This window comes from Castor canadensis, chromosome 8 (assembly GCF_047511655.1).
Source record: "Castor canadensis chromosome 8, mCasCan1.hap1v2, whole genome shotgun sequence".
Classification (NCBI taxonomy): domain Eukaryota; kingdom Metazoa; phylum Chordata; class Mammalia; order Rodentia; family Castoridae; genus Castor; species Castor canadensis.
In genome coordinates this window covers 155,588,616-155,605,390 of record NC_133393.1, presented here as the reverse complement: position 1 = coordinate 155,605,390, position 16,775 = coordinate 155,588,616, and the positions used below count along the sequence as shown (strand labels likewise).

At 43.8% G+C, this 16,775-nt stretch overlaps 1 protein-coding gene across 4 annotated transcripts in view; it reads right to left on the bottom strand.

The window, feature by feature from the left end:
• Tbc1d22a (TBC1 domain family member 22A) overlaps nt 1-16,775 on the bottom strand; it is a 352,090-nt gene that overhangs the window by 254,923 nt on the left and 80,392 nt on the right. For all 4 annotated transcript variants that reach the window (XM_020175415.2, XM_074084724.1, XM_074084723.1 and 1 more), the window contains one exon: nt 3,645-3,715. In XM_020175415.2, coding sequence (XP_020031004.2) covers nt 3,645-3,715 — 71 coding nt within the window. The remainder of the gene's footprint in view (nt 1-3,644; nt 3,716-16,775) is intronic.

Below are 16,775 nucleotides of genomic sequence, written 5' to 3'. Positions count from 1 at the left end.
TCTGGCTCACGTGTGTACATGCACTACTTCAGAAATGACAAGAGCCATGCTTCTTATCTTTCTCCACTGAAGCAGCAACCCTCTCATCAGTGAAAAGCAATGCTCCTCCACGGACACCACGGCCATGCTAATGACAAACCCTGGACATGCTGGAGAAAACCACTAGTGTGCCAGGCCTTGAACAAGGGTTATAGTCCAGTGCAACTCTGGTTATTTGTCTTTCTAAACTGAACACATGATTAACTGTTCTCCCTCTGTGTGCCCTGATACCTTTCAGTCCTACCAGGACTGAGAGCCTGAATGGACCACTGCCATCTTGCTCACTGAGAGCCATCTAGACAACCATTTAGCCCTACTCATCTGACATGCCCTCCACCACCAAGCCTAACCCCCAGGGCTGCCTTCAATGGGCCATGTGGCTTCCAGTGACCATCTCCCCAGCTAGCTCTTGAGTGCTCTGCCCTATGAGGAGCTAAAGAGTCCGACAACAGAGGACTCCAACCCTGTGCACACGAAGACCCCTAGGATCCCAGGTATCAGTATTTTTGGAGCTCCCAAGTGGCACTAACACACAACCAGAGTAGGAAAAAAAACACAGGTCAGGAACTTGCCACATTTCACAGCGGCAAGCAGGTGCTCCATGGACCTGTCAGTTTGTAACACACTGGAGTTGGTGAACACCTGACGCCAGTTTGACTGGAGAGACCACTTCTCTGCCCCTCACAGCTTTGAATTGTTGCTGGGTTCTCACACACACACACACACGTACATCATTTTCTAAAATATCCTTGTGACCCCTAGACTTATCAAGGGCCTGGCAAGGTGACATGTAAGAAGCGCCTGCTGAATTAGGAAGGAGTATAATGTGGTTCCCATTGTCCACAGGCTCTGACTACAGAAAACATGCTCAGGCTGACTATGTCTGTGAGCAAGGAGACTGGCAAGACAGCTTCTGGGTCAATAACTCATGGCTGAAGAGGCCCACACAATGCTGACCACCTCCTAACTGCCCACTCCCATGTCTGATGATAAGGCCCTCAGCTAGTAGGCTCCCCTCCTCTGGACCCTTGAGCATCCAAGCAGCAGACTTAGCAGTGGAGATGGCAACACATATGTGGTGAAGGCACAGTACCCACTTTTCCCCTGCAGAAGAACCAACTCTTACTTCCTGCTCTCGCTGCCACAGACACTGGCCCCTCCACCCTACAGCCCTTAGCCACCCAACTTCTTTCCCAACTCTTTCCCAGTTATCCCTGTCTCAACTCTAACTCCCTCCCAAAAGCCAGCCTCCCCTCTCTCCCCATTAGGCCCCTCTTCCCTGCCAGACACTGGCTGAAAACGACCTGGTGACTGGTTACCGACCTACACCCCATCAGAAAGCACTCTGCTTCCAGGGAACCTCCTATGTGGGACTCATCTAGCATGCAGCAAGTGCTCAATAAGGGGCAAGCAGTGTATTGGGGGCACAGGAACATGTCCTAAGGGAAGGGCTCCCTGTGCATGCAGTAAGAGCTAGGCCTGCGCGAGAACAGGTGATAGAGCGGAAGGCACTCCTCTCAGCTCTGCAGGCCCCAGGGGAACAGACATGGTCTTTTTCTCTCCCTGCAATTTTCCAGCACCAAGCACAGTGCCTGAAACACAAAGAGCTTGATAAATCAAATGACTACATGAGCCAACCAATGAAACTCCCAAGGCTTTACCCTTCCAGAAACACAGCCTCATCATTCCCTCAACTCTTAGAACAAAGCTCAGGAAATCTGCAGGGTTTGGGGAAGACAGTTCACCTTAGCTCCATCTTTTCCCACCCCCCCCTGCTACTACCACCACTCAGCTGGTACCTAAAGGGCTAAAGGAGACAGCACACCCTACCTGTGTTCCTGCCTACCCCGCCCCCACCATGTCCCTCACCAGGGAACACTGACATCCTTCTGCGATGCCGCATGAGCAGGCCACTATGCCAAGGAGCCTTGCCTGGCACGCTCTAGTGTTTCATTACCCTGGAATCATCCCCTTCCCTTCTTGGTGCCCTCCCTCTGGAAGGACAGGCTTTGCTCACCAACCTAACACTTCTCTACTTCTCGGAACCAGGGCCCAAGAGAAGGTCAAGAACTATACATTCTTGTGCCAGCAAATCATTCCTCTCCACCCTCCCAACATACCCACAATTGCTTCAAAGCCTGCGGTATGAAGTCTCCTCCCCATGAGGCTGCCCTCAGCACTGGGCTGCCCCCACCAATTGTCCACACTTAGTCCTGAGCATCCACAAGTATATCACCCCAGACCATTCAATGCCTGTCCCATGGCTGGTCTGTACCCTAACCTCCTAGTCAAGGAAACTGAGGATCTATTCTTCACTGCCTCCCCAGCAAAGTTCCCTGTGACCAATGACAGTCAAACAGATGGGCCCAAGAAGGCAGGATTTCCTTTGACTTGCTCTGCCAGCACTCCTGATTACAGACACCCACCAACAGGATGGAGCCACCCTGCATCTCCCCTGCTGCTCCTGTCTGCTGACACCCAGTGCCTATTAACATGGCAACCACTGAGCAGCTCAACATCTTGGGCATCACAGCTATGGCTTGCAGAGATGCAAACCCAAAAGAAAAGAACAGGAGAAATTAACTCACACAGGACTTTCCACCTTAATAAATACAAACTTGCAATAAAGTATCTGCAAGGTATTATCACTAGCACTTCCTTCAAACTAATCCCAAGAGTTTGTAACCTGTCTTAAAGGACAGCTGGTATAAATGCTTAAAATACAAAACACAAAACAAAAATATAAGCAATCACAGCAGGTCTAGCTTTAATTGCAAGAGAATATTTAATCAATAAATATTCACTGTTCAGAACTGAATCTGCATTTAGGATTACGAGATACTAAACCGCAAATTTATTAAGACTCATTAGTGAGCAAGAATCTTTTAAACACTGGAAGTCAGACCCAATTTAGAGTAGGCACTTAGCGTTCCCTATTGACTTGCCTACAAAAAATAATTTAAAAAAAATTTTAAAAAGGAAAAGAGAAGAAAGCTGTCATTAAACTTTCTGAAATTTTCAACAGGGACAAGGTTTCCTCCAATCTTAAACCAGGGTTAGGTACATGAGGGCAGGCGGATGGCCACCACCCCCCAAGACTTTTCCAGAAGGGCTTCCAGACAGGCAGTTAAGAGCAGAGGCACCGCTTCCACCTTCCATCTCAGAAACACAAAGTACTTCTAACATCTATTTATTTCCATTTTTTTTTCTCTTTGCTAACAGCATTACTAATCCTTAAAACACACACTGTGGTAAAACATACTTCCCTGTTTCAACCTCTCAGAAATAAATAATCTTCTATGCTGTACTATCTGAATCACAGGTCTGAGCATATTATAACGGGTGTTTTTTTTTAAATAATAAAAATGAGAGAATAATACAGTTGTCACAAGTTATTGCTTATCCTCACTTTCTACCAACCTTGTCAAATCAACCTTGAAATTAAGCCAAGAATGGACAATGCTGTCTTGGCCACGGCAAAGCCCCATGTCACCATGCAACAGACAGGCAAGTACACAGCCTCGGCTGCTGGGCCACCATCAACAGCCAGCCAGGTAGCTATGCTCAAGAGAACGGGTGTGGGGCTGAGCATGGCACAGACTTACTGAGAGGAGCTTCCACGTAATTGGACGAACTGGCTTAGGGACTCCAGACCAGCTCAGCTTCCGTAATTCCTCTGTTGACAAAAAGAAAAAGGGACAAGGAAAAACAGGGTTTACAAAATGTTAGTGAATTTCCCCTATGACTTAACACATCCCACCAGTGTCGCCAGGATCAGTGGGCCCCATAAGTGGACCCACAGTAAGCCTAAGTGTAAGCATTTCAGAGACTGCTTGTCCTCAGCACATCACTACTCTCTTAAACAAAGCTAAATGCTTCCTTACCTTTTCCCTCCCCCAACACCAAAAGCTAAGTCCCCAACTGGAGCACCTTAACTATTTTTGCCTTCTCTCTCTTCCACCCCTCATCACTCCTACCTCATTCTGTGTAAGAAGACCTATATGATCACAGCATTTTCTCACATTGGTTTCTTGGAGATAAGCTCATCTTTGCACAGCACTAATAAAGGATGTAGCACAGTAAATGTAGCCAGGACAAGAAAGCTTCAAGGTGGACCAACACAAGGCAGAGGAATAGGGACGGGATGGCCAGGTACAAGGCCAGGGCCTCAGAGGATTAGCATAGTAGGCGCCCAGGGAATGAGGATAACGGACCCTGATTCTGTCTGAGCTCTGCCTCTCCCTGAGCACTGCATTCACTTACCCTGAGTGTCTAGAAAGCCACATCAATGTGTGGATGTATCAACATGCATCCAATTCCACCGAATCTGAGGCAATTACTTCCTTCACTTAAGTTAGGAATCTGCCATGAGGGTCTTCTCCTAACAGCTCTGGGCTAACGATTAACACCAGGAATAAATGATTAAAGAGAAGACTTTGGTAATATGATCAACAAAATGCAAAGTCCTGACATTTAATCTTTTTCCAATTACTAAAGCTTAAGTAAAATGAGTACAGGATAAATGGACAGTCACAGCAGCAATAACTTGCATCTTCCAGCAATCTCAGAAAGTATCAAACCTCGCCAGTTCTCTAAGGATGCCATGAAAAGCAGGAATCTAATATATGAACACCAATAATGCAGTGTTTACCAATCATGTTCACAGAGCCTCTTCTGCATAGCTACAGTTTTCTGATTACGGTTTATGAAGAAAGCACAGAGGAAATTCACGTGTTAATGTTTTCTGAACCTGTCCGATTAAAAGAAACTCTCAAAAAGTCAAAAATCTTGAATGCATATCATGAGACAACATTCTAACTTTGTTTATGCTTTAGAAATTAAAGAGGGCTTTCACATACGTTATTTTAGTTGGTCCTCAGAACAACTTGCATTAATTAGGCCTATGAGCACAACTGTGTCAATGAGAAATGGTCTTAGAGAAGATAAATGACTTGACCAAGGTCACACAGGACCTAAATAACCTTCAGTACCGTACCAGGGTCTTTTCACTATATTAATTCCCATTCTTAAAGAAACTGTAAAACACAGAAGACAGACAATGAGATCCAAAATAAAATCTTGGCAGATCCAAATAATAACAGCAGGATATCTGAAGAATAACACCCATACAAGCTGGATTCACACTAAGAATGAAGAAATGGGTCAGTGCAGAAAATCTCTCACTTCAGAGGTGTAATGAATTTGCTCCACAGGGAAAAGCCACATTTCCATGCTGATACATGCCCCATGTAGACTTTCCCCCCAGGGCGGACTCACCACTCTCTGGCAGAACCCCAGCTGTACCAAGTACTCCCACCTCCCCCCAGCAATCCAGGGGTGGGGAACAGGCCCAGCGGAGTTAAGCCCTCCCCACCCTGCTCCAAAGGGGACCTGAATGGTACCTGATGTGAAGTTAAGCCACATTCACCAGGGGCTAACTCTCAATGGCCTGGGACCCTATCTGAGCCACTGAGCAGAGAGCACAGTTGCTGGTGGATCCCAAGAAAGATTCTCATTCTTGAGAATGTTTCTGGAGGTGACCCGTTCCTTCTTCTTTACAAGTCGGCAGGACAGATGTGAGGATCAGGACTGTTGCAGCCATCTAGTGCCCAAGCACCCTGAAGATGAAGCCAACTAAGAGTGGGAGGAAGAACCCAGAGATAGGTAGGAAGCAGAAGCCCAAAGTGAGCAGGATGGCCAGATACAAGAACTTTCCAAAATCAACAGCTTTCCTCTACTAGCCAAAAAGAAATAGAAAATGTCAGAGACATAAGCTTAATAAGAACTGTGCAGTATCATTTGAATAAAACCGTCAGGCTTCATTTAGAGAAATATATAAAGAGAGGAAGTCTCTCTGGCCAAGTTCACTGGCATCAAGTACTGAAGGTGCACTTCATCTAGGCCAGGCAGGAGGCTGGGGGTAGGGAAATGACAATCATGAGCATCAGCAAATACAGCACCCCCCCCACCCCATGCCTATAGCACACCCTGTGCTTAAAGGGCTCACCTCCAATTCCAAGAACAAAGCAAACATAAAACTCTAACTCTACCAAGTGCTCACAGAAGGGGCAAAGGGTAGTAGAAACTGTAAATCGGGATATTACATAGTTAGGAAGGTTAGGCAAGTTCCTTCAAGGAAATGAGAGATGATATGAAGACTCTGAAGACCGGGTGAGAAATGAGACTATGCCCAGAGAGCAACTTGTGCAAAGCCTAGACTCATGTGGAGAGCAGACTGAAAGAGCCAAGAGTGGTCACAAGGAGAACACTCAACAGGCTACTTAAGCTCACTGGAGAGGGAACGGTGGCAGGGAAAAAGCAAGGCCCAAAAAGATCATTAGAAGCCAAAAGCAAGATGACTCAAACTAGTCTGACAGATGGATCTAAGACTGAAAATGATAATGCTGCCAATTCTCACTTTAAAAAATCTTTAAGTTCAATGTAAAGCCAATTAAAATAGGATATGCTGGATATCTAATATATTCTGTAACTTGACAAAAGGATTCTTAAGTTCATCTGGAAGAACAGCATAAGAATAGCCAATAAGATTTCCAAAACATTAATGCAAAGAGACCTACACTAACAGATAAGAAAGTTTATGACAGAGTTAAAGAAATTAAGAAAATGGGATTCTGTGAGAGACTAAGAGAAAGAAACCAAACCAAAGGAACAGAATGAGACATTCAAAATTAAACCTTCCCACTTGTGAGCACTGAGATGGGATGAAGACTACATTTCAAGTCATGAACAGTCAACCAACGGACTTCATTCGAAATGGTATCCTGTTTTTAGAAAAAGACACTACATCATGTATCTTACCACACAAAAACTCATTTCTGAAAGATTAAAAATCTAAATGGGGGAAAGAAGCAGGGTAGATGTGAGGTGTTACAAATACTAGAAGAAAATATGGAATATTTTGCTTTCTTCAGATGGGGGAAAGCTTTCCTAAGGAAGATACAAATCTCAGAAACTATAAATAAAAAGATTAAAGTAAGAATATAAAGACTGAGGAGTAACTACACAGTGAAAGGCACTACTAGAACGTTAAACAACAAATGACATACTCAAAAAATTCATTAACGTCACTAATATATAAAGCACACATACAAGCTGGGCACCAGTGGCTCATGCCTATAATCCTAGCTACTTGGGAGGCTAAGAAAAGGAGGACAGCAGTTCGAGGCCAGCCCAAGCAAACAGCTTGTGAGACCCATCTCCAAAACAACCAGAGTGAAAATGGACCAGACGTGTGTCTCAAGCGGTGGAGTGCCTGCTTTGCAAGAGCAAAGCCCTGAGTTCAAACCCCAGTACCACCAAGAGGAAATAGAGGAGGCTAGTGAATGTACAAAAACAAGACATCCTTGATGGTGATCAAAGAACTATAAACTAAAGTAAGAAAATCATCAAAAATTGATGATAAAATAGGTAATATCCAATATTGAAAGGACTTTGGGTAAATAGACACTCTCTTACAGTTTGGTGAGAATATATACTGGTATAACATTTTTGTTGGTCAAATTTTAAAAATCTATAACCTTTGAACAGCAACTTCACCTTAAGAAACCTATTCTATCAGTATATTTCCCAGAGTATGAGAGGAAAGCACCCAAGAAGATTTGTTTGAGTACTGTAGTATTAGCAAAGCATTAGAAACAACCAAAATGTCCATTATTGGGACATGATTAAAAATCTTATATCTATACTCTAGAATACATTATTACCATAGAAAAAAATGGATAGCTTTTTGTGTGGATATGGAATAATAAAAAGGGAACAATACAGAACAGTGTGCAGATGTACCATTTATTTTTATAAACATATACATAAGGCTCTGACAGCACAACTGGCCTCTGGCAAGGGTTATGGAATGGAATGAAGGCTGGTGAAAGACTTCCTTTGCACTGCGTGCCCTACTATGCTTCTACAAAGCTACAAACTTCCTATGGTATCTACACCTTCTTCTCCAGGTTTTCACAAGGCCCAGTCCAAGTCCTGCCAGATCTAAGATACCTTCTCAATGAGACCAATCCCCACCCACTTCCTTCTGCTGTGGAGCCAATCCACCTAACTGCCTGCAGAGCTATGTGCTGAGCTTGTCCTAAGAAGGTTCTTTGAAGTAGCTGTGCCATCTTAGACAACACAACAGCAAGGTACCAAAGTTTCAATTGCCAACCCCCCCCACCCCAATCCTGGTCTAAATTTACTGCTGTTTGTTTTTTTCATTTTAGTCATTCTAGGAACTGTCAAATGGCACATCATCAAGATTTTAATTAGCAATTCTGTGATGACTAATGATGTGGAGCATTGAACAGATTCTTGTGTACTTGTTGGTCATTTCTATGCGTTTTGGGAAGTGCATGTTTAAATCTTTTCAACACGTCTCTTATTGGGTTCTTTGGCTTTACTGTTGCTCTATAACCTGTTTCTAATGGCTGGCTTCTCTTCAAACTATGGGTCATGTTTCCCTGTTATATTACATACCGGCTGCTTTTCTGTTGAATGCTAGATTCACTGGATATTAATCTGTCTCTCTATAACAACAGAACTGGGTCTTGTGAGTACTGTCCTTTGCCAACCACCCAGATCTTATCCATCCCAGCATAGTGTGCTAGGGACACTACAGGAGAATGAGGTTTTTTTATTCCAGGTTCTCACACACGGCTCCTTCACCAGGCTCCTGCACATGCTCTCTACAGCACTCAATTGCCACTGCTCTAAAAATTATTACATTTATTGCTGTCTGGTAACTTTCCTCTCGTCAGGGGCTCTCGCCCTGCTTCTAAGCAGATTAGCACTCAGCTACCACCTGGATGGCACTCTGTGCAGGTATGTAGGGCCCTTTCTCTGCACAATGCCCTTCTTTCCAGCTCTGTTCCATCCAGTCTCCCAGCCTCCCAAACTCCTGCTCCCAATTCCTCGACTCAGCAGGATGCCAGCAGGTTCATTTAGGTTCCCCAACCTATGCACCAGCTGGACATGGCCTCAATTGCACCCTGAGTAGTGTGCAATTCACCTGTGTATCCCCTTCTCTCAGCCCTGCACTGCCTGCTGTCCAATGTCAAAATACCTGTTTCACTACTGGCCCAGTTTTCTATCTGTTTACCACAGGAGAGCTAGACCTTTGGCAGTTACCCCTTCATGTGTTGAATGTCTTATCTTCACCACAGACACTGGTGTCTGGTTCCTTTTTTCATGTCTTTGTAAGGTTTTGATATCAGAGTTATACTGCTTTAAGAAAGTGAGTAGATACATGTTTACTCCTCCCCACCCTGCCCTTCCAAAAGAGGGATTGGAAGACCGGTATTATTTCTTCTTTAAAAATTTGATAAAGTTCACTGGTAAACAAAGGCATCTGGCCCTGGTGCTTTCCTTCCGTGAAGGCTGTTCTATTACAAATTTAATTTTTAAATCAACATAGGGATATTAAGGTTTTCTGTTTCTTCTTGTATCAGCTTTATTAAGTTGGTTCACTCAAGGAATATGTCCTTTTCATGTAGGTTCTAGAATGCAAATAATGCCCCTTACTACCTCCAGAATGTCTGCAGGGTGTGCAGCATGTCCTCTCTTCCATCTGCTCCCCACTCCCCCAGTGTTAGGGAAGAAACATAGCATGCATAGGTAATTGCTCCATACTGAACTACACCCTCCAACCCAATTCCTTCCATTTCTGACACTAGTAATTTGTCTTTTTTTTTTCTATTGGCCAATCTAATTAGATATTTTTCTCTGGTCTTTTCAGAAAACTGTTAGACTTTAATGACTCTGGTCTTGTTCATCCATGCTCCAGTTTATTGATTCTGTTGATTTTTCACCCTAACTTGAGTTATTCTCCTATTTTACTTGCTTCTTAGTTCTTGAGGTGGAAACTTTGATCACTGATTTTAAAACATTTTCACCTTTTTTTTTCCTTTGGTGGTACTGGGGTTTGAACACAAGGATTTGTGCTTGCTAGGCAGGCACCATATCACTTGAGCTATGCCTCCAGTATTCACTTTTCTAATATAGGCAGTTGAGGCTATAAGATTTCCTGAGCACTATTTTAGCTATATCATACAGGTTTTTTTTATAGTTGTTGTTTTAGGGTTTTTTGTTTTGTTTTGTTTTTTGCTTTTAGTTATTTCTCTAATAGGGTCTTGCATTTTGAGTGGGCTGGCCGGTACTGCGATCCTCCTATTTACGCCAGGACAACAGGTGTGAGCCACCATGCCAGGCCTTGCATCACGCAGTTCTGATATGTACTATCATTATCATGTAGTTCAAAACACTTTCTACTTTCCTTATGATTTCTCTAACCCATGTGTCATTCAGAAGTACATAAATTTCCACCTATTTGTTAGTGATTTCTATTTTAAAGCATTTGCTTAGATGAACTTAAGAATTATTTCAACCCTTTGATATTTACTCTGACTTGCTTTGGCCCAGAGTAAGGTCTATTCCATGAATATGCTGTGTGACCTTGGAAAGAATGCACATCTTCAGTTGACAGATAGTGTTCTATACATCAACTGGATCCAGCTGGTTGACAGTGTCATTGAAATTTCCTACATCTTTACTGAATCTTTAATTCAGGGGAGTGTTATTCCCCTATTTTACTTGCTTCTTAGTTTCTTGAGGTGGAAACTTTGATCACTGATTTAAAACATTTTCACTTTTTTTTTAATTGCCATCTGTGACTATAAACTTGTCTGTTTCTCTGTTTCTATTAATGTTTGTTCCATGCATTATAAAATTATATTAGGTATACACATACTTGGGATTCAACTATGTACTTAAGGAATTGATCCCTTTTTTTTATTATTTTGGCCATGAGACATCCTTCTTTGTCTCTAATAAAACTCTTTATCTTGAGGTCTGCTTTTTCTGGTATGATTATATGCAAATGAGTTTTCTTATGATTAGTGTTTCCTTGGTACATCATGTTCTATCCTCTTATTTCAACTACCTAAGTCTTTATGTTGAGAGATTACTCTCATTTGTCACTGCAGTTTGAATGTTTTTGTCTCCTCCAAAACTTCATGTGTGGGAGACTTAATCCCCAAAACAACAGTACTGAGAGATGGGGCTTTATGGGAAGTGGCTGGGGTGGTGAGAGCTCCACCCCCATGAATGGATTGATGCCACTACATAAGGGCTCTTGGGAATAGGTTTGTTTTCTCCTGCTCTTCTGCCATGAGAAAGCACAGCATTTGTCTCCTTTTGCCCTTCTATCTTCCACAATGTGAAGACACCATAAGAAGGCCCTCTCCAGTGTCCAGCACCTGGATCTTGGACTTGCCTGCCTCCAGAACTGCTTTTTCTGTTCTTTATAATTCATCCATCTGTGGTATTCTGTGACAGCCACATAGAGCAGATTAAGACGCCCTTCCTTTCAGCATTCTGACCCTGCATTTGGAGCCAGACAATAAAATCTCTAAGAAGGAAACCTAACTAAGAAAAAGTTAAATATGCAGAAAATGAATGAGAAACAAATAACCTTTCTTCTGAATTTGCTTTCTGAAAAATAAGACTTTGAAGTACTTTTATGAAAACACCACCAAAAATCACAAAGCCATAACCACCTGCACTGGGAGTGATTTACTTCTCAGTAGAACTCCCACTTGGGACCTTACCAGAATGGACATTCTCTGACCAGAAGAAGCAGAGAAACAGCACGGTGTAGACAAAAGGATGGATGCTGGTTTGGATCCATGGGCCTATTTCAAGGCCTGGGCTAGTCAACAACAACCTGAGAGTCCATGGACAGTTCCCTTCATCTCTCTGAAGCTTCAGTTTCCTCCCCCAAACATGGGATGCACAGAAATACCTGCCTCACTCAAGACCCAGAATTCTCACAAGGAACAAAGAGACAATACATAGAAAAGCATTTGTAAACTATGGCATACTGTACAAATGAAGAGCATGAGTGTGTTATGCTGACAGATGCAATTACTCAGCGCATTCTATGAACCCAAACCATACAGCAATTGGGACTTATTCGTTCTAATTGCATGTAAAATATCACATTTGAGACTGAACCAGAAATCTGTCACAAAATGGTGTATTCAAAGAACTAATAAGTACCTTTTTTCTGAAAAGCCAAGAATAACTGAAAAATCAACCCATAATTTAAGCTATTTTTTTCCTAACACTTGTCTCTTTCTAACTGGCTTAATTCTGACTTTTTAGAAACTTGGGTAGCAATGAACTCTGGAAGAAACATGAGCACTGCCACTTGGTGTCCACGGGTTGAGCCTGAAAGCTGGGTGCCACCAACACAGGAAGGGTCTGTATGAGGACCACACCTCCAATTCCCAGAACCACAGACAGACAGGAGCCTCCACAGCAGTAACCCTGCCCAGCACCTCCCAAACCCCCGAGTTCCAGCTCCACTGGGAACAGCTCTGAACCACCCACACTGTGTCTATGCACAGACTGCTCACCAGGGCCAGGCACAGAGCCAGCCTCCAAGGGAATCTCAGATCCCAACCTTTCAGCATGGGGCAGAAAATCTACCAAGTGTAGCCAGTGACTGTCAGCACAGGGCACAGCAGGCCAACCAGAGGACAGCTGGTCTCTTCTCCGAAGGAGGGGACATCAGGAAAGGGAGTGAGTTGCTGCTGGGGGGCCATCTTGAGGCCAGGTGAGAAAAAGAATGCATCTCCACTCTCCAACTGAAACTTCAGCAGCAGGACAACAAAGGAATCATATTTAAAAAGAGGATGAGGCCATGAAGCAGAAGATAAAAGCAGACCAGAGTGTTGAGAGAAGTCCCAGAGAAAAAGCAGGGGGAAGAAGGGAGCCTATGTAGCAGAGTGGAGAAGGCAGAACCTCACCACCTGCACAGGGATACCAACAGGAAGCAGCTAAGGGGTAGAAAGAACCCTGGGAAAGGACTACATGGGGCCTACACCACGTGCCTCCCGCAATACACACTGTACCAGCAGAATAATGACTGAAGTAGAACAAGGTATGTAGAACAGGTGCTCCAGGCTTAGTCCCCAGCCAAAATTATAGTCACAACAGCACAGTGAATCCCATTTCCACCAAAACCTGTGACACAATTACACTGAGAGGGTGGGGAAAGAGAAGAAGAGCTAAAGCTGCTTCTGGAGTACAAAGTGAGCAAACATGGTGAGGCTATAAATCTGCACAATGAATGCAGAACCTACAAACACAAAGGAAGGTGGAGCAGTAGCCTGGAAGCAGCAGGGGGCTCCAGGGAGGGACAACAGCCTGCAGTCACCCTAAGGGTCTCACATTTTATTTATCAAATCACACATGGATTACTTGGATAAAAATTAAAATTTGAAGCACACAGCTATAATCCTGGCTACTAGGAAGGCAGGAGGCAGAAGGATCATGAGTTCAAGGTTAGCCTGGGCAAAGTTAGGAAGACCCAATCTCAAAAAACAAAATAAAAACAAAAAGAACAGGGGGTGCAGCTCAAGCACTTGCCTAGCAAGCACAAGGCTCTGGGTTTAATTCCCAGCACCACCAAAGACAAAAAAATTAAATTTTGACCTAAAAATAATCAGGCACTGAAGTTAAAGAAGCTTCATGGTAGTCCATGAGGTGCAACAGTGAAACTTCATTCTTCAGGTGACTCAGCAAGTGCTCCGCCTTGGGGTGGAGATGAGGGGTGCTAGCCTGGTGGGCTAAAAGAAGGCAGGCCTAGGTCACATTGAGAAGGCAGGAACAGCAGGCACAGCACCATCCTCAGCTTCATGTTCTCAGGTGTGGAGAACCAACACAGGCAGAGCAGCAGCTTGGAGTGGTAGGAAAAAGACTTTCAGGTGTCAGTGAAAAGAACAAGCAGGTTTTGGACAGAGGCTATCAGAGGTATGCAGGGAAGGCCCCATCTTACCAGGAGCCTCAGCACAACCAGAAATGGCAAGGACCCAATGGGCCCAGAACCCACAGTCCCTGCACTACACTATTACTCTGAGGAGCACTCACACTTCCTCCCAATAGTCCCCCACAGGATCCCCAAAACCACAGAAACAGACTGCCACCACCCCATGACTCACCCTTTCCAAGTAGAATAATGACCTTCCTAGGGAAGGCTGCTTTTCTTTGTCAGGTTAAAAATAGGAAAAGCAAAAAACTTTCTAAGCACTGTTTCAAACAATGATTTTGAGCATTTATGCACAAACTCTGTGCTTCTTACCAATCTTTTCATATGGAAAGCTGAATGGCAGAAGGGAGCTACAGCAAACCCAGAAAAGGCATCTGCCCCTCTCTCTCTGGCCTCAGAATCTGAACCACTTTCACCTCCACAAAGAGAGCAGGGAGGTTGGAGGCAGGTAAATGACCTTTTGAAGGAGTCTCTTTCTGCAGGACCCTGTGGCAAGGAAAGACAGTTGCATGATCTCAGGTTCTGGAGAGATAGGATGAGAGGCAGGACGCTCAATTGTTCAGCTTGCAGAACAATTATGGGGTTCTAAGCTTGACGACCCTTAATTGCTATAATTAACAGAATAAAGTTTTTTCAAAATAACTTCTCTAGCTTGAACTTTTTCTTTTACCTGAAGGGTTTTTTTTTTCCTTCAGGCAGCTTCTGGGTTAACAACTGGGAAGAAATGTGCATTTGGAGGTGTCAGAACTTGAGAAAGGGTGTTTGACTGGCAGTCTTCGTGGCCAGGCTTGACTGGCTCAGAATGGGATAGCAGGAGAGTGGGGGGAAGCAGAGGTGGCCCAGGGTCAGCTGTGGTATTCTAGGTGCTGGGCAAGGAAAGACCTGGCAGAGGAGGTTGTGCACTCCCTGGGAGGGATTCTTCAGAGGGGCATCACACAAACCTATGGAGGCCAGAAGCAACTGCGGATGGGAGGGAACCTAGAGAGACATGGACATGGCCAAATGAGGATTCTTTCATTTCATATAAAATTGTATAACATGATTCTTTTGGCTTCCAAAAGACTTTCCAGAGTCCATCAAGACTCTTCCAGCGAGAAGACAGGGAAGCAGGTGCCACTGGACACAAATCCTGCTGGAGCTCTGGAGCCAGCTTCCCTGCTGCCCCGACCTCCAACCAGAACCTCACAGGAACCAACTAGAACAACAGACACAATACTAAGCGTCAAGACTCTTGGATAAGGTGTAGAGCACGAAACTTAACATGCATGAAACCCTGGCTTCAATCCTCAGCGCCCAACAGAAATTACATGTCAATAATAAAAAAGACATATAACCCAGTTAAAAATGGGAGAATGGGCATTTATTCAAAAAAGATGTATAGACAGCCAACAAGCACATGAAAAGACGGTCAAAATCATTAGCCACCAAGGAATCACACTCATCGGAGAGGCCACTTCACACCAGATGGTTACAATTTTTAAATGTGGGAAAGTTGGAACCCTTATACACAGCTGGTGGTCATGAAAAACAGTGTATTTGGTCACTGTGGAAAGTGGTCTGACAAGCCCTCAAATTTCAAACAATTATCATACTACCCAGAAATTTCCCTCTTAGATATATATCCAAAAGAAATGAAAGCAAGTCCACATAAAAACTTGCACATGAATGTGCACAGCAGCATTGCTCATAATAGTGAAAAGTAAAAATACTCAACTGAACTGTCCATCAACTAATGAGGGGGCACTTTAAATGAAGAGCATCCATTCACCATGTGTTAGTCAGCTTCCTGCTCCTGTAACCAATACGTGAGGTAATCAGGTTACAAAGAGGAAAGGGTTATTTTGCCTCACAATTTTTGTGTCAGTTCATGATTGGTTGGCTCCATTCCTTCTTGGGCCTGTGGCAAGGCAGCATATCATGGCAGCAATGCGTGTCAAAACTGTTGGCTTCATGGCCAAGATGAGGAAGAAGAAGGGCCTGGAGTCCTAATATCTTCTTTGATGGCATGCCCCAATGCCCAAACTCACACTAGGCTCTACCTCTTAAAAGTCCCACCATCTCCCAAAAGCACCACAAGGCTGGGGATCAAACCTTTAACACATGCACCTTTGGGGAACACTTATTTAAACCACAGCACAATGGAATATTAGTCATAAAAAAAAAAAGGAAAGATGCATGCTACAATATGGATAAGCCTTGAAAACATTATGCTAGGTGAAAGAAGCCAATCTCAAAAGGCCATGTATTTATGATTCCATTTATAAGAAATATTCACAACCAAATCCACAGAAACAGAAAGAATACTGGTCGCCTAGGGTTGGGGGAAGGAGGTTGAGGTGAAGGGAAATGACTGCTATGGGTATGTGGTTTGTCTGTGAGTTGGTGAAAATGTTCTAAAACTGACTGCAGTGGTTCCACCACTCTGCAAACATACTAAAACCCATTGGGTCATACACTTTAAGTGGTAGATTGTATGGTATGTGAATTATAGCTCAATAAAGATCATTTTTAAATAGTCTCAGATAACTATTTTTGAGGGGGTGCCAGGGATCGAAACCATTACCACATGCATGCTTAGTATGTGCTGTACCCCAGACCAGATAAGAAATCTTTTAAATTCCATAATCCCAACCACATTCTTAGAAAGGTAGGTCTGGAAAATAGAGGCTCTTGCAACAGACGATGTAACAATGATGGGCTTTGGCATGCAGCTTTTGACTCAGAAAAGAGAAGGTGCTAACTGGCCTTGCACAGGGACAGGAGAGATCTGAATATGCACAGGGCAGGCCTCCAGATGGGAAAATGGCATAGAGCAATAAGAGCTCTCCCTTGACCCCAATCTACTAACTAAAAACCTCCCAGAGCCTTGAGGTAAGTGGATACAGTGTTGAGTACTTGT